Source organism: Podarcis cretensis, assembly GCF_951804945.1.
Source record: "Podarcis cretensis genome assembly, chromosome: 5".
Taxonomy (NCBI): domain Eukaryota; kingdom Metazoa; phylum Chordata; class Lepidosauria; order Squamata; family Lacertidae; genus Podarcis; species Podarcis cretensis.
Window position 1 is genome coordinate 95,293,359 of NC_137174.1, and position 15,935 is coordinate 95,309,293.

At 46.6% G+C, this 15,935-nt stretch overlaps 1 protein-coding gene across 3 annotated transcripts in view; it reads right to left on the reverse strand.

Moving 5' to 3' along the window:
• Positions 1-6,675, reverse strand: part of FAM131A (family with sequence similarity 131 member A) — a 58,121-nt gene extending 51,446 nt beyond the window's left edge. Inside the window, exon 1 of one of the 3 annotated variants that reach the window (XM_079978174.1) lies at positions 6,338-6,675. In XM_079978174.1, coding sequence (XP_079834300.1) covers positions 6,338-6,574 — 237 coding nt within the window. In that variant the 5' untranslated portion in view covers positions 6,575-6,675. Of the gene's footprint in view, positions 1-6,196; positions 6,279-6,337 lie in introns of those variants that run through there. The other 2 variants (XM_079978173.1, XM_079978175.1) reach the window with 2 other exon arrangements.
• Positions 6,676-15,935: the final 9,260 nt, after the last annotated feature.

Below are 15,935 nucleotides of genomic sequence, written 5' to 3' on the forward strand. Positions count from 1 at the left end.
AGCATTCATTCTGATTTGTTTCCTGGGAGGTTGGACAACACTGGAATAAGCAGGTGTTATCCCACAATTGTCCGTGCATCTTCCCTACACTTTAACTTATCACAAAAAGTCAAATTTTGTTTGTTGCACAAGAGTTCCAAATCGACCTGAATTTGCCAGTAATCGACTCCTGTCCAAAAACAGAGGCAGTGCCCACCACCACCAAACACAGGTTTTTGTACTACTTGACACTAAGTTGTATGAGTGAACAACAAGATCTCCATCTAAAGAATGACCAGTTGACTCTTAGATGACTGGTATGTGTGCCTCCCTACCTGCCTGAGTTAGTGTTGAACTATGAATGCCCTGCCTCCCCTGTTTGAAAGTGAGGGAAAGAAGGAAAACAAACAGTGTGTTTTAAGCCAGCTGGCAAGAAGCAGCCTTATGGGGGCTGCGAGAGTGTGCTGCTGCTTTTGGGGATTGCTGTTGCTTGTCCACCTGCACGTTCTGCACAAACTGAAAAACTAGCTTATCGAATGGTGGGGGCAATTGGCTTGGCTCCCCCTGAGACATTTTCACTGTCCTTTCTCCAAAGAAGGGGTACATTGAGGAAGCGATAACTTTGGCAGCCAGATGAAGCGTATCAAGAGAGATGGGTTACAAGCAGAAGATCCCTGGTTCGTTCCCTGACATTTTGAAACAGGACTGAGAAAGACTCCTGCCTGCATCTGTAGAGGGCTGCTGCCAGTCAGAGCAGAGAATACTAGGCTAGATGGGTACCTGACCTGGTATAAGGTTGCTGCTTCCTATTGCAAGGGAGAATGGAGCTGAGTGGTAGATATATGCTTCACATGGAGAAGGTCTCAGGTTCAATCCTTGGTATCGCCTGTCCAAGAGGATATCAGGAAGTAGACGCCCATGGTCTGATTCAGGATGAGGCATTAGCTTCATAAGTCAACAGCCTCCATTCACCACTCAAATTAGCTTTTCTATAAAGCTCAATGTTGGCCAGGACCCTAAGGAAATCACCAGCTCACAACAAGGAGCCGAAATTCATCACGAGAGAACTGGTAATGGGTTTTTTTGTTCAATTCTTTTTTCCTAAATAAAAATCCAAGGGGAAAAACAATGCTTCTTTTCTTTCTTTAAAGAAACAAATAATTCCACCCACAGCAAAATGCCAAGAGCTTCTGGGCTGTGAAATGTGTGCAGGAGGTTCTCCCTCATATCCACCCACCTTTCTGGTGAGCTTAGCATGGTTTCTACATCCCATCCATCTGCCTTGAAGCTCCTACACTAAAATACTCACACTACAGATGGGCTAGGCAGATGGACCCACAGGCTACGTGGATCCACCTCCTCCTCCGCTCCCTCTTTTGGCAGTTCAAGGCCCTGGTCAAAAACAATGAAGAAACTAGTTTGTTTTCCAAAACAATTAAGCAAGTTTCTAGGTCTCATGGTGGCAAAGATACGTAAATTCAAACATGGCGTGGTCAGCATTGCTGGTGCTTTTTGCTGCATTGGACCATTTCACTGGATATCTTCATTCCAGTTTGAGGTTCTAGTGGTGACTGCTTCATTTTCTCACGGTCTGGGATTCCATTTTCCCAGCAAATCTAAACAAAGGATTCTGGAAATATTGTGAGGAAAGATTCTGGTTTGGGATGTGCCAAGCATTTATTATGCTTCAATCTTACGGAGGAAATCCAGTTGCATTTACTATAGCAAGAGGGCTAGGAGACATCATATAATCCTATGTTTACTCCCAGTTAAGTCCCACTGAGTTCAGTGATTCTCACTCCTGGATGGCACCTTGGTTACAGAATACCTTCCCCTCTTAGGTCAGCCTGGCATCAAGGAAGCATTTTTACATCAAGGCCAGCGCTGGTTATTTCTTATTTTGAGGGTGTTATTTTGTAATTATTGCATTAAATATGTTACATGCCCTTCCCCAAGATGAAGTGGCATAGGGCATGTGATATATATTTTTAGATAAATAAATAAAGTGTGCAAATGCATTTACCAGGAAGCAAGCCCCATTGAACTTAGTAGATTTTACTTCTGTTGAAACATGCATAGGATTACATTGTGAGCTGAGAAATCAAGAAGTCCCCATTTCAAATCTTGCCTTTGCCTTCCACTCAATAGGTTGCCTTTGTCAACCTCCTCCTCACTTCTGCTTCAGTCACTACTGCATCCTGTCTGATCCATAACATGGGGGATAATAATACCAGCTACCTTGTGCAGTGAAAGCTGGACCATAACGAAGGCTGATCGCCGAAGAATTGATGCATTTGAATTATGATGCTGGAGGAGTCTCTTGAGAGTCCCATGGACCGCAAGAAGATCAAACCTATCCATTCTGAAGAAAATCAGCCCTGGGTGCTCACTGGAAGGACAGATCCTGAAGCTGAGGCTCCAATACTTTGGCCACCTCATGAGAAGAGAAGACTCCCTGGAAAAGACCCTGATGTTGGGAAAGATGGAGGGCACAAGGAGAAGGGGACGACAGAGGACGAGATGGTTGGACAGTGTTCTCGACACTACCAGCATGAGTTTGACCAAACTACAGGAGGCAGTGGAAGACAGGAGTGCCTGGTGTGCTTTGGTCCAGGGGGTCACGAAGAGTCGGACACGACTAAACGACTAAACAACTAAACAACAACAACCTTGTGCAGATGACTGAGCTAATGTTTGCCAAGTGCTTTCAATATTCTATGGCACTATTTAAATTCTGAGTATTATCGTGGAAGGTGTATAGGTCTGTCTAGCCCTAAATGATTTTGCTTGAAAGTAAGTCCCCTTGAAACCAGCAGTACTTATTCTCAAATTAACATTGTTAGGATCAGGGTTGGGTGAGCAAAGCCTACTCTTGTTTAGGGAACATTGAGTTTTATTAAGGGCACATATGCACAACTTTCCATGTGATAATTATACCAGCATAACAGTCGTAGCTGCCCTCAAAGAATCCTGGGACCTGTAACTGTTGCTTGGGAATTGCCGACTTATAGAATGCAGCTTCCAGGATTCCAGAGAGAGGGAATGAGTATTAAAAACCAATTTAGGACAACAGTCCTTTGCTCATTTACTAGAGACTAAGTCACACAGAAGCCAACAGGACTTACTGCCGAAAAAGCATGCTTAGAATTACACTATATGTATTCACAGTGTATATACTCTATGCCCATATAAGGGCATTCAAGAAAAGATTGAACTGGCAGGTTGAAGCTGAAGCAGGAGAGAAGGGAGGCCAAGAGACAGAGATGAGTCCAGCTGGTGTCTCCCCCTCCTGCTACAAGCCCCCTCCCCCCCTCCCAGTCTCCCGGAACCAGAAGAGGCATGAAACGGGCAGGGGAGAAGTCAGCTTCATACAGGCGCAGTCTCAAGTTGCTTGGAGAAAACCCTGGAGAGGAGGGGATTTAGGCAGCTGTGGGGAGGCAGGGACCTTCAGTCTCAGCAACTGCTTCTTGGGGACAAGACCTGTCAGAGATGAGTTGCCATGCTCATTAGGCCTGGCACTGCTGCACAGATCCTGTGTTTGCCAATAAAGAGTTTTATTACACTTTGCCCAGTGTAATTTACTGCTGGCTCACTCCTGTCAGATACACATGTAATTAAATAATAGTGTGGGGGGATGGGACTTCCAGACTGAACAGAACTACTTCCACCACACCAGCATATTAAAGACTGGCCACAGTAAGGGAGGCCAGGAGGTGTTAAATTTAAGCATGATGAGATATACAGGTAGGATCCCTCTCTTCGAAGGTTGCATGTGTGTTGGCTGAGAACACAGAGATGTAGGGAACTTGCTGTTGAATGTGGTATCCAGAAGGAGGAGGAGGATTTGGGCATTACAGCAAATGGGGGACTGTCTCACCAACCTCCACCTGCCTCCAAACAACCCCTACCTGCCTGCCTTCTTACTTACAAACCTAGTTGTCAGCTTTCCCCTTCTCCTTAGCCTCAGTCTTGCCCTTGTAGAACTCAGCAGGAAGGAGGATGGGGGAGAAACTAAAACTAGTGATGCCTCTCTGCCTGTCACCTACTGTTGGCCTCCCTGCACTTTGCCCCACCAGTCCCAAGGGCCAACCACTGCTGAGTGGGGAGCCATCAATATTAAAAAGCATAGTGATGCCAAACAGAGGGTCTTTCTGGAGCCTTCAACCCGGGTATTAAAGGAGAAGCTCAGACAGGTGGACACATCCAAGCACATTACAGAAGCCTGGACCAGAGACAAAAATGACATCCTATTAGCCCAAACAGGCAATGCAAGCAAATGCTACAACTGATGGAGCAGACAAAGAAAGGCATTACGTTCCCAACAGTCAGTCAGCCAAACGCCTGATGAACAAGGCATGAAAACAACACCCTCCCTCCTGTTGCTTGTACCCAGCACCCGAGATATTCAGAGGGGAAATGCCTCAGGACATGGAACAGGCCTCTAAACATACTGAAGGGGGCGTCTGGACATTGGAGCCAATGTTCACATGCCCTGAAGGGGAAGTTTCCCAAAAGATGAACAGGGTATGTGTGCTTGTTATGACCATTGTCAGTTTCTGCTATTAATATCACCCACTTTCTCTAGCATACAAGGCACAAAACTCCCCACGTATTAAGACAATCCTCAGAAGCTCTGACCTGGGTCCCCCACAGTTGAAGAGATGCGCAGGTCTTGGCTGGCACCAAATTTGATATCTGTTTGGGGCCAGGTTAAAAGGCCTTTAGAGCTGCCAGTTTTGTGTGGCACTGGCATCTTCCTCTGCTGTTTGTTTTTTTAAATGCATTGTTGTTATTTTTCATAGTTCTTTCTATTTTCATTATTATATGACGTTTGATCTTTCTGTAAGCTGCTCTGTGCAGAAGAGGAGGCTATGAAGCACTCAAACTCATAATGCATACATGCTGTGCTAAGTTACAGGTCTTCTTTCTCCCCATTCCTGAAAACTTTCTTCCTACTGCTTCCTGGACTCTATCTAGCATCCCAACTCTAGACACTCTCATCCAGCCTTTCCAACCTGGTGTCCTCCAGATATTTTGGAGAACAACTTTTGGGCTGGCGGCAGCTGGCAAGTGTTGTAGTAGTCTCAAAACATCTGGAGGGCACGAGGTCAGGGAAGATAGCCGGCAGGCATCCCATTGATTTAAAACAGAACTTTATTCCCAGGAATGAACTCAAGACTCTGGGTTGAAGTGACCTGCTGTTCACAACTAGGTGTGTGTATGGCGGGGGGGGGCGTATAGCCCCTGAGAAAAGGGATTAGGAGCAAATTTCAAGCAGAAATAACGCCATATGGGATGCATTGCCCAAGGCAGCAGGCTAGCCCTCTCTGCCACTACTTCCTGGGGGTCCTGCTCGCCAGATCCACACACCGTCTCCCTAAAGCATGATTCAAGAACAGGGTCCCCTTCCCCCTGGCAGTCCTTGGCTTCCTCTGCCGAGTTGTGAAACTGACCTGCTCCCTCCACGCAACTTGCCCCGAGTGTCTCTGCAAAGCCAGAGGCTCCTGCTCCAGACTGTGACCCGGACTCGGCTCAGAAGCGTCGACCGAAGCCTTTGCTTGCCTCTTCCCCCATCTTTACTGCGCCCAAGCCGGAGAAGCTGAACCGGCTGCCAGGCTTCTAACACAGGAGGCCAATCCTGGGTGTGTTTCCTCCTTCTCCTTCCTGGTTCTCGGATGCGAATTGAGATTGGGGCGAGAAGGCGGCCGGGAGGGGGGGCGGTGAGGCTGAAGGTCTGCTAAGGAGAGTGGTTCCTTGGCAACAGCAAGTCTGCCCTCGCATGCTAATTGCGCCGGGCTCCGGCCGTTGCTGTCGGCGCGGGGTGCGGGGAGAGGCGGGGTGCGGCGGGGGGAGAGAGAGAGCCGAGGAAAGGGGAGGATGTTTCCAAGCTCTGGAGGAAAAACAACCCTGAAACTGCTGGAAGGCTACGGCGCCAAGCAACCCCCGGGAAGCCAGCGGAGCGATCATCCGCCTCGACACCTCGGCCGTGATTTCCACGCCAAGGAAGCCGAGGCTCGCCCTTTCGTGAAGGCAGCATGCGAGCGGAGCCTGCCTTGCCTCAACGCACCTCCCCCCCCTCACACATGCACACACCCCTCTCTACCCCCTCCGGGGGGGGGGGACAGGCTCACGCTCCCTGCTGCCCTTCTTCCAGAAAACAAACACGCTATAACGATTAAACGATCTCTTCCGCTGCAGCCCCCGCCCCCCGCCTCACCCAATCTCTTCTCCAGGGACGATCCAGGCACCTGCATCCCCCCATACTCCGGCTGGTTCTGGCACATCGGAGGTGCAACCACACACTCCCTCCCCATTCCCCCCTGCCGCCGCCGCCGCCGCAAGGTAGAAGCAATCTTACCGATGGTGGTTTTGGAGCCAATACAGCCCATAATCGTCGGGGGCAATTTAGGATGGCAGTAAACCTTTGCTCCAGACCGCACACATTGCCACAGTACCTCATGGGCTGTGAGCTGGTAGGCGGGCGGTGGGCTGGAGAAGCGACTTCTCTCTTTTTTCCCCCCCGTTGGCTGGTGGGGTTGATCTGGCAACACAGAGAAGAGGGGAGATTAGGGGGAGGGAGGGAGCGCGCGCGCATACAGACACACACACACACACACGATCTCCAGGAACCGCTCTGGCTCTCTCTGTCTCCTCCTCCTCCTCAGTTTCTGCCCCCTCGAGAAGCTGGCGTGTCAGGGACACTGGGGCTGAGCCGCTTGCACGTTCGACTACGTCACTGCTGCTGGCGGAGAATTGAGAGCGAGCGAGAGCTGCTAGCAGACAGGCAGCTGGCTTCAGCACCAAGAACAGCGCTCTGCCTTCAGCACCCTGGACAGCAGCAAAGCTGGCTTCTAGGCGGGCGCCGCCGATTTCAGCACCTTGGCCAGCGCCGCCAGAACTAGAACCTGGAACCAAGGGTCTGTTGAATTGCTGGGCGGGCCGAAGAAGCTAACCGATTTTGCTTAGGTGGCGGATCAATGGCTTGCTGTGCCAGGTTTGCCATCTGTAATTTGCAGGTGCAAATTACACCTGGGTCCTGCACGTAGGTTGGGGAGACTTAAATCCCTGCTCTCACATCACCTACGCCAGCTCTCCCATCCCCACCCAAGTTTCACAAGCAAGATGGGTTCGTGATGCCTGAAAAAGAAGATGCAACAGGCATGGCAACCCCTCTCTCCTGCTGCTTGTCATGCACAAGCACACACACAAGGCAAGACCCCTTCTCCCAATCTTATGGCAAGTATCCTTTTCTGCTCGAAACTCTTCCGTCCCCCTCTCATGTGGCCACGGGGCTCCTTTTATAATCTTCATTCCTAATAATATGTGATGTGGTTGCTGCTCAGCCAAAGGGCATTGTGGGCATTGTGTGGAATGGTGCAAAGCATCTGTTCTAAGGAGGCTGTTTACTATATACAGCATATACAGCAATGACGCCAGTTGGCAGACTCTGGTTCAAAGACACATCTCTCCATTCACACTAACACAGCACATGGTACCCCAAAAAGGAAAGGTGTCATGGAATGCCCAAAGCTTCAACTCATCAACATCTATTGGGGGGGTGACACTTTGTAAGAAGTCATGTGTTTGAGCACCCTTGGCAAAATATTTTAAAAGTCCCGTACTAGATTTCTTAAGCCTCATGGCCTGACAGTTTTTTCTCCTTCTGAATGCTGCTGTGGTGATGCCAAATTGTACATTTCTCCTTCACCAAGCCACTGTAGTCTAGTGTCTGCCAGTTCTGCCAGCCCCTCATAAGGCTCAGGGTACGTTACTTCATAAGACAACATGTATGATGGTCACTGATACAAGGGAGATAGAACTAAAATTTCATTTCCTTCTAGTCCCATGAGGCAGGCAGTAGCGCATGAGGCCGAGCAATCATGCACAGAAAACAGAAGGGAGCTGCCCTTAAGCATCAGGCTTTGGCATTAGCATTGCAACTCCACTTCATGGAAATGTGTAGCTCAGTGATCAAATACAGCCACTGCATACAGAAGATCTCAGGCAGTGGTAGCCGGTGCTCATTGGTACTGGTGGGACAGAAAGAAGAGAGATAAGCTATAAGTGGAGCCAGAGCCAATGATAGGCAAAGGCAGCTGTTTTAAGTTTTGTCCCCATCTTCCTCTCTGCTGAGTTCTAGAAGGGAAACACTGATGCTAAGGAGGAGGAAGCTGACAGCCAGAGCCACCACTTTGGACTGATTGAGAACCGTAAGATGGGCAGGTGAAAGTTGGTTGATGGCAGACTGAGGTTTGTGGCCATTAGTGCCCCATTTGCTCAAATGGACCAGCCTCCACTGACCCCTAGGTCACTTCCTGACACTGCCAAGTAGGGCTAGGAAAGACTGGGAACTCTCTGGGTCCTGAAGCCACTGCCTGAGCTAGAACAATCAATGGTCTGACTCAGTACAAGTCAGCCTTCTATGCTCCTGCAGTTGAAGTGGCATCAGCAGTGGCCTTCCAGCATGGTACACAATGCACTGTCATGTGGAATGTATCATATTCCCAAGAAGCCAAAGTTTTCACTATTTATTTAAATAACAAGTCCTTAGAACTCCCATTTGGGTGATATTTAAAATGCAGTCAAACCAACAATTTGTGTTTTACTAGATAGGCACATGATAGGAGCTGAAGCTCGCAGAGTTTTCCTGCAAACTTTCTAGAGAGAACTCTATGAGAGACACTCCCACTGTGCCTGCTAAATACAGGCAGCTAAAATATCTGAGACCGAAGGAGAATGCAGGCTGGGGGCTCCCACCTAATGGACCCCACCTGAGAGCCAAGAAGATTGCTGGCAAAGCCATAACATTATGTCTACGGCCAGGACCCTCAATGAATTATGGTAGCCTCTGAGGAAGACAAAATGCAACCCCACCACTGCTTGCATACATTGTTAGTTCTTTATGAGATTTCTCTCATGTTCATGAATAAGTCTGTGTGTATGAAACAGGTGTGAGATTGCTCAAACCCCTGTTGAGTCAAGTAGAAACAAATTGGATCAATAACATTTCTGGGATTTTTCCTTTGATGGAACAGCAGTGGAGCGTAGATCAATAAAGCATTTGGATTAATTCTTCAGTACACCTACAGTATCTTTTCAGGCTGGTGTACAAGCCACATACTAATATGGAGACAGAATTGATTGCCAATAGAACATGGAATTAGTAGAAATCATAAACTGGATGTTATTGGAAGAAACCACAATATTTGGCTTGGTTTTCACAGTGATTATAGACCAAGGGTCAGCAAACTTTAGCAGGGGGCCGGGTCCACTGTCCCTCAGATCTTGTTGGGGGCCGGACTATATTTTGAAGGGGGGAAATGAACGAATTCCTATGCCCCACAAATAACCCAAAGATGCATTTTAAATAAAAGCACGCATTCTAATGTAAAAACACGCTGATTCCCAGACCGTTCGCGGGCCAGATTTAGAAGGCGATTGGGCCGGATCCGGCCCCTGGGCCTTAGTTTGCCTACCCATGTTATAGACTATATATTTGGTGGATTCTTTGCTTATATGACTTTTAAAAATAAATATTTGTACAGTATTGTAATATGCAAGTAACAGGTTTCCCTGTTCAGACATTTTTATTGTCGTACAACAGCATACTCCTTGCACCTCTGTGGTTCTGGCTTTTTGCTATATTCATAGTTAATCATGGCAATCTGACTCATTGTCATGGCTAACTAGGCCCTAACTGAAGAATTTGTGATACTTTTGTGTAGTGATGCTTAATTACAACTTTTACCCACTAGTTCTATGTCTTTCTTGTCAGGTTTTTATTTACACAGCTTGTTGTTGGTTTTGGTTTTTATTTTAACCAAATTCATAAATTGCCCTTCATTACAGAATAATCCAAAATTATTTAAACCACAACACGCTGAACAAAACATAAATGCTTAAAATACTTCTAGACCTCTCTTCATGTGCAGAGACACCATGGTATTACCTGAGTAATATGCGGTAATAATGGGGTTAAGCACAATTAGCCGTATGCTAGATTATGGCTTTCCTGTTTACTTTCAATGTATTCGCTCTTGCAATTAGCTGATTCCTAATAAATACATTTTATTAAAATACTGCTAGTTTTGCAAGGAAATACAATAGGTTTTGTTCAGCTCTGGCCTAATTGTTAATTCCTGCCATGTTAGAAGTAGAACAGAGAGCATAAAAGTATATCTCTGACTCAAATGAGAATATGTCTTTCCTCATGTAGCTGGATTGTCTCTTTTCAGTCTAGGAATTTCTTGAATCAGTGACAGCTACCCTGCAGCCTAGCTCTTAGAGCAAGAACAAAATCCAAATTATTGAAAAACTACAAGAATGGAATGATAAATGCATAAATACTCTCACACATTTGTCTTATTTTAATATTTGTTTGTGAGCACCAAGTCTGGATTTCATAGACTCACAGAATCATAGAGCTGGAAGGGACCCCGAGGGTCATCTAGCCCAACCCCCTGCAATGCAGGGATCTCAACTAAAGCATCCATGACAGAATAATAATAATAATAATAATAATAATAATAATAATAATAATAATAATTTATTTGTACCCCGCCCATCTGGCTGGGTTTCCCCAGCCACTCTGGGCGGCTTCCAACAAAGATGAAAAATACACTAAAATGTCACATATTAAAAACTTCCCTGAACAGGGCTGCCTTCAGATGTCTTCTGAATGTCAGGTAGTTGTTTATCGCTTTGACATCTGATGGGAGGGCGTTCCACAGGGCGGGCGCCACTACCGAGAAGGCCCTCTGCCTGGTTCCCTGTAACTTGGCCTCTCGCAGTGAGGGAACCGCCAGAAGGCCCTCGGAGCTGGACCTCAGTGTCCGGGCAGAACGATGGGGGAGGAGACGCTCCTTCAGATATACTGGACCAAGGCCGTTTAGGGCGTTAAAGGTCAGCATCAACACTTTGAATTGTGCTCGGAAACGCACTGGGAGCCAATGTAGGTCTTTCAAGACTGGTGTTATATGGTCTCGGCGGCCGCTCCCAGTCACCAGTCAATCATATAGAATCTATGGAATCATATAGAATCTATGGATTTTTTCCTCTATATACAGGCGTTGCTTTCATACACAGAGGGTGGGGACAAGTGAGCTGTTGGTGTTGGTGTTGACCTTTAAAGCCCTAAACGGCCTTGGCCCAGTATACCTGAAGGAGCGTCTCCACCCCCATCATTCTGCCCAGACGCTGAGGTCCAGTGCTGAGGGGCTTCTGGCAGTTCCCTCACTGTGTGAAGCACAGAGAGCCAGGCAGAGGGCCTTCTCGGTAGTGGCGCCCTCCCTGTGGAACGCCCTCCCATCAGATGTCAAAGAGATAAACAACTACCTGACATTTAGAAGGCAGCTGAAGGCAGCCCTGTTTAAGGAAGTTTTTAATGTGTGACATTTTAATGTATTTTTAATCTTTGTTGGAAGCCGCCCAGAGTGGCTGGGGTACAAATAATAAATTATTATTATTATTATTATTATTATTATTATTATTATTATTGGAAGATTGGTTGGCATGACTCTGTCATAGAGCAAGCGTTACAGACTAAATTAAAATAAATTGTTACATATCTATCCTGCTCCAGATTCCTGACCAAGTGCACACGGTTAGTTTCAGTAACAGTGCCAGCATCTGGCATTCTCATTCTCTGCACTCTGCACTCAAAAAGAATCCCAACTAGCAGGGGAGCTGCTAACTAGACTTTATCAGGCTAAATGAAGCAGTAGCCTGACAGTGTAAGTCAGTTTTGCATCGTTGAAGTTGTATAATTGGTGCAGGCTGTGTGAGTTAAATATATAATATTAAGATTATATTATGAGATTGCCTGTTGGGCAAAAGATGAGTCAGCAGTGAGATTCAGCAGCCAGAGGGGCTAATGCAATTCTAGGCTACATCAACAGGAGCATAGTGTCTAGCTTTGCAAGGTGGTGAGATAGTCCCACCCTATTCCGCTTTGACTGGGACTCGTCTGGAGTCCTATGTCCAGTTCTGGGCACCGCAGTCCAATAAATGAACTGGCATGCCTAGGAGAGAGCAATGAAGTTGGTGAGAAGCCTGGAGAACAAGTCCTTTGGGGAAAGCCATTTTCAAATATGTGAATGATGTCACATAGACGATGGCTCAGATTTGTTTTCTGAGGCTCCAAAGGATAGAGCCTGGACCAATGAGATCAAACTGCAAGAAAAAATATATTAGTAGTATACAGTAGTAGTAGTATTACCTCTAAAACTAACTATAAGATTATGGAATATAAAAGTATGAAATATCATTTTTTAAAAAGTGTAATGTTTAGGCTACAAATTGGGAAGCTTCTCCTGATCATAGAATTGTAGAGTTGGAAGGGACCACAAGGATCATCTAGCCCAACCCCCCCCCTGCAATGTAGAAATCTTTTGCTCAACGTGGGGCTCAAATGCGCAACACTGAGATCAAGAGTCTCATGCTCTGCCAACTGAGCATGCCAAACAGTTTGAGCTGTTCACCTGTGGAGCAGACAAGCCCCAGAAAAATGGCAGATTTGGCAGGGGTAAGGCTAGTTCCTTGAGGTTCCTTTTGTAGATTCTGTAAAGTACAGTCTCAGACTAATATTCTCCCATCCATCCCTGCTGCCCCCCATAAGCACCATTGCCAAATTCTTTCTCTGTTTGCTCACCTGGTTCACATTCATCCTGGCAGCACCAACTGTAGCTCTTAGAAACTAAGATCAGCTATATTATGAGAATGGGTCTAATATCTCCACTCTCCCAGTAGATTAGTGCTTGGCCTCTTATGCATTAATTAGGACCAGGGAGGTCAGGGAAGTGTCAGCCTATCAACTTAAGAGATGTTTGCTTCAGCATAAGTCTGGAATTTCTGTGCTACACTGGGCATGAACAACAAACCATGCTTGATGGTGGGTGGGGGTGGGCAGAAAGAGGGAGAATTCCACCAATTCACTATCTGACTTTTAGAAGACATCTGAAGGCAGCCCTGTTTAGGGAAGTTTTTAACGACTGATGTTTTAATGTATTTTTAATGTTTTGCTGGAAACCACCCAGAGTGGCTGGGGAAACCCAGCCAGATGGGCGGGGTATAATAATAATAATAATAATAATAATAATAATAATAATAATAATAATAATTTATTTATACCCCACCCACTCTGGTTGGTTTGCCCAGCCACTCTGGGTGGCTTCCAACAAAATATTAAAATACAATTATACGTCAAACATTAAAAACTTCCCTAAACAGGACTGCCTTCAGATGTCTTCTAAAAGTCTGGTATAAATAATAAGTTGTTGTTGTGGCTGTTGTTGTTGTTGTTGTTGTTGTTGTTGTTGTTGTTGTTGTTGCTACCAGCTTCCCAGAGTGACTGTTACATATACTGCAGCCAAAGCCTGGCAGCTTGGGGAGCGATGCACAGCCAGCCATTGCAAGGCATTGATTGCTGGGCAGTTCAATGTCTCATCATGAGTGCAATGTCCTGGCTATTTGCTGTGGGTCATAAATTCCCAATAGCTCAGCAGGCGATCGATAAGAGGCAATTGAGTCTTTTCATGCCCCATGCAGGCCAAGGCTTGGGAAGAAGGGAAGCCTTCCGCTTGGCATCAAGATGGCACTGTGAGTGGGTGGCTGAATGTACAGTTACAAGAAGCTTGGGCAAAGACCCCTTTTCTTCTCACCCAGTTTCCCTGATCTGTGAAAGGGCAGCTGTCTCAGGGCGTACAAGTGAGATGGGTGCTGCTGCTAAGGTGTACGAGGCAGAGAGCAGTTCAGTGGTGTGAAACCTGCCACCCTATGGACAGTGATGGATTAAACCCTGTGGAGGCCCATAGACAGTCGAACAGCCAGTGTGGTGTAGTGGTTAAGAGTGGTGGACTCATAATCTGGTGAACCGGGTTTGCTTCCCCGCTCCTCCACATGCAGCTGCTGGGTGACCTTGGGCTAGTCACACTTCTCTGAAGTATCTCAGCCTCACTCACCTCACAGAGTGTTTGTTGTGGGGGAGGAAGGGAAAGGAGATTGTTAGCCGCTTTGAGACTCCTGAAGGGGAGTGATAAAGCGGGATATCAAATCCAAACTCTTCTTCTCTTCTTCTCTCTTGGGAGGGGGCCCTCGTAAATTATCTCCTAATAAGTTTTTGAATGCTTCTTTTGTGGATGTTTCTTGTGTGCTCACTCTTGTGAGATAACATTGAACTAAGAAAGCATGGTTGTAATTATCTTGCAAAATCAAAATTGATCTTATTTCGATCCGTTGTTGGAGTGGGGCCCCTAAATGGAGTGGGGCCCATAGGCCGGTTCCTCCTCTGGCTGTTTGGTAATCCGACACTGCCTACAGACACTGCAGACTCCAACTCTCATAAGTCTCAGCCAGCATGGCAAATATTCAGGGATGGTGAGAGCTATTACAGTCTATCAATATTGTATAGGGAGAGCTGCAGATGCCCCACCCTGTGGGGAGGAGGGAAGGGATGAAGAGAAAGTGGAATGATGAGGAAGAGGAAGAGAGCATTTCAGCTTGCTGGGATGCACCTGGGAGGGCTGCCTATGTTTTGCCTCCACCGTTGGAGGCAGTGTGCCTCTGTACGAGTGGCTGGGAATTGCAAGTGGGGAGAGAGGGCTTCATGTAGGTTGACCACTGTGAGCATGTACCTAGGCTGCCTTGCACCCTTGGAAAGGAGCTGTATCATCATCCCCCACCACCACCCTGTCCCTTGCACCCTTGTCAAATTGCTTTTACATATGGAATTGTTTTAAATCATTGACGTTTTTACTGTGAAACCACTTGGAGATGTTTTATGGGGCATGACAGAATCAAACAAATATCCGGGAGAAAGGCCCTGGAATTATGTGAGGAGCTGGCGCAAAGATCCAGAATGTGGGATCTTGTGGTTAGCACAGCTTGGTTTGCATCGAGATTTGCAGCTCCATCTTCCACAGGTGCTACAACAGCCAAAATGTCTCGCAGCCTGAACGGTACAGCTTGTTACACCAGACAGCTAAAAATAGCATTGGGATCAATGGGACAATGTAGAGATGACTAACGTGGTCCATTGATTTAAATATAACTTAACAAAATAACTAACTGTGTCTGGTGTGGAGCCAATGACTTGATTCATACAGTGCAACCTCCACACGCTCAAACACAGTAGATGACTTTCATTGTGATTCACGCAATGGTGGTTATTACGGTCAGAGATTCAGGAAGTTGTCGTCCAAACGAGCTACAATGCCATCCAGACACTTAGCATTTGTGTGAATGACTTTAATAATTGCAGACAGAGGAAGTACAATCCAGATCAGGGAGCTTTAACCATGTGCTCCCCCCCCCCCCCCGCTTTGAGCTTAATTAAGATGGGGTCATATGCGTACTTGCTTTGTAAAAAGCTCTCTTTATAGCAAATGGGAGCCCGCCCTCCCCCACAGTGGAAATAGCATGGGGGCCATGATCCTGACTGGGACTGCAGCATTTGCAGTGGGCTAAAGCCTCATGTCTGTCCACACAAGGGTTTACTAGAATCAATCATAGGATCATAGAGCTGGAAGGGACCCTTTTGTGGACCTCAGAATGCTAGCAGTCAGGGTTGGATCTACTATGAGACTAATGAAGCTTCAACTTCAGGGTCCCTAATCCTGGAGGGGCCCCCAGAAGCGACTTTAGTTCCCATTGATTAAAAATGTTGGGTCTAGTAGACGCAATTTGAGTCACATGACTCAAATTGATTAATTTGTTGTATATATTTCAACAATTCCAAAGTTTGAGGGTCAGTAGCACACATGTTGCAATGGTGTGGTGAACAACCCTGTTGTTGTTGCTGTTGTTGTTGTTGTTGCTGCTGCTGCTGCTGCTGCTGCTGCTGCTATTTATATACCACCCTATACCCGAAGGTCTCAGGGCAGTTCACATAAAAAGATCACAGTACATAAAATAAAAAGAAAAGCAACAACCCAATAATACCCCCCGCAAAAGAGCCACAT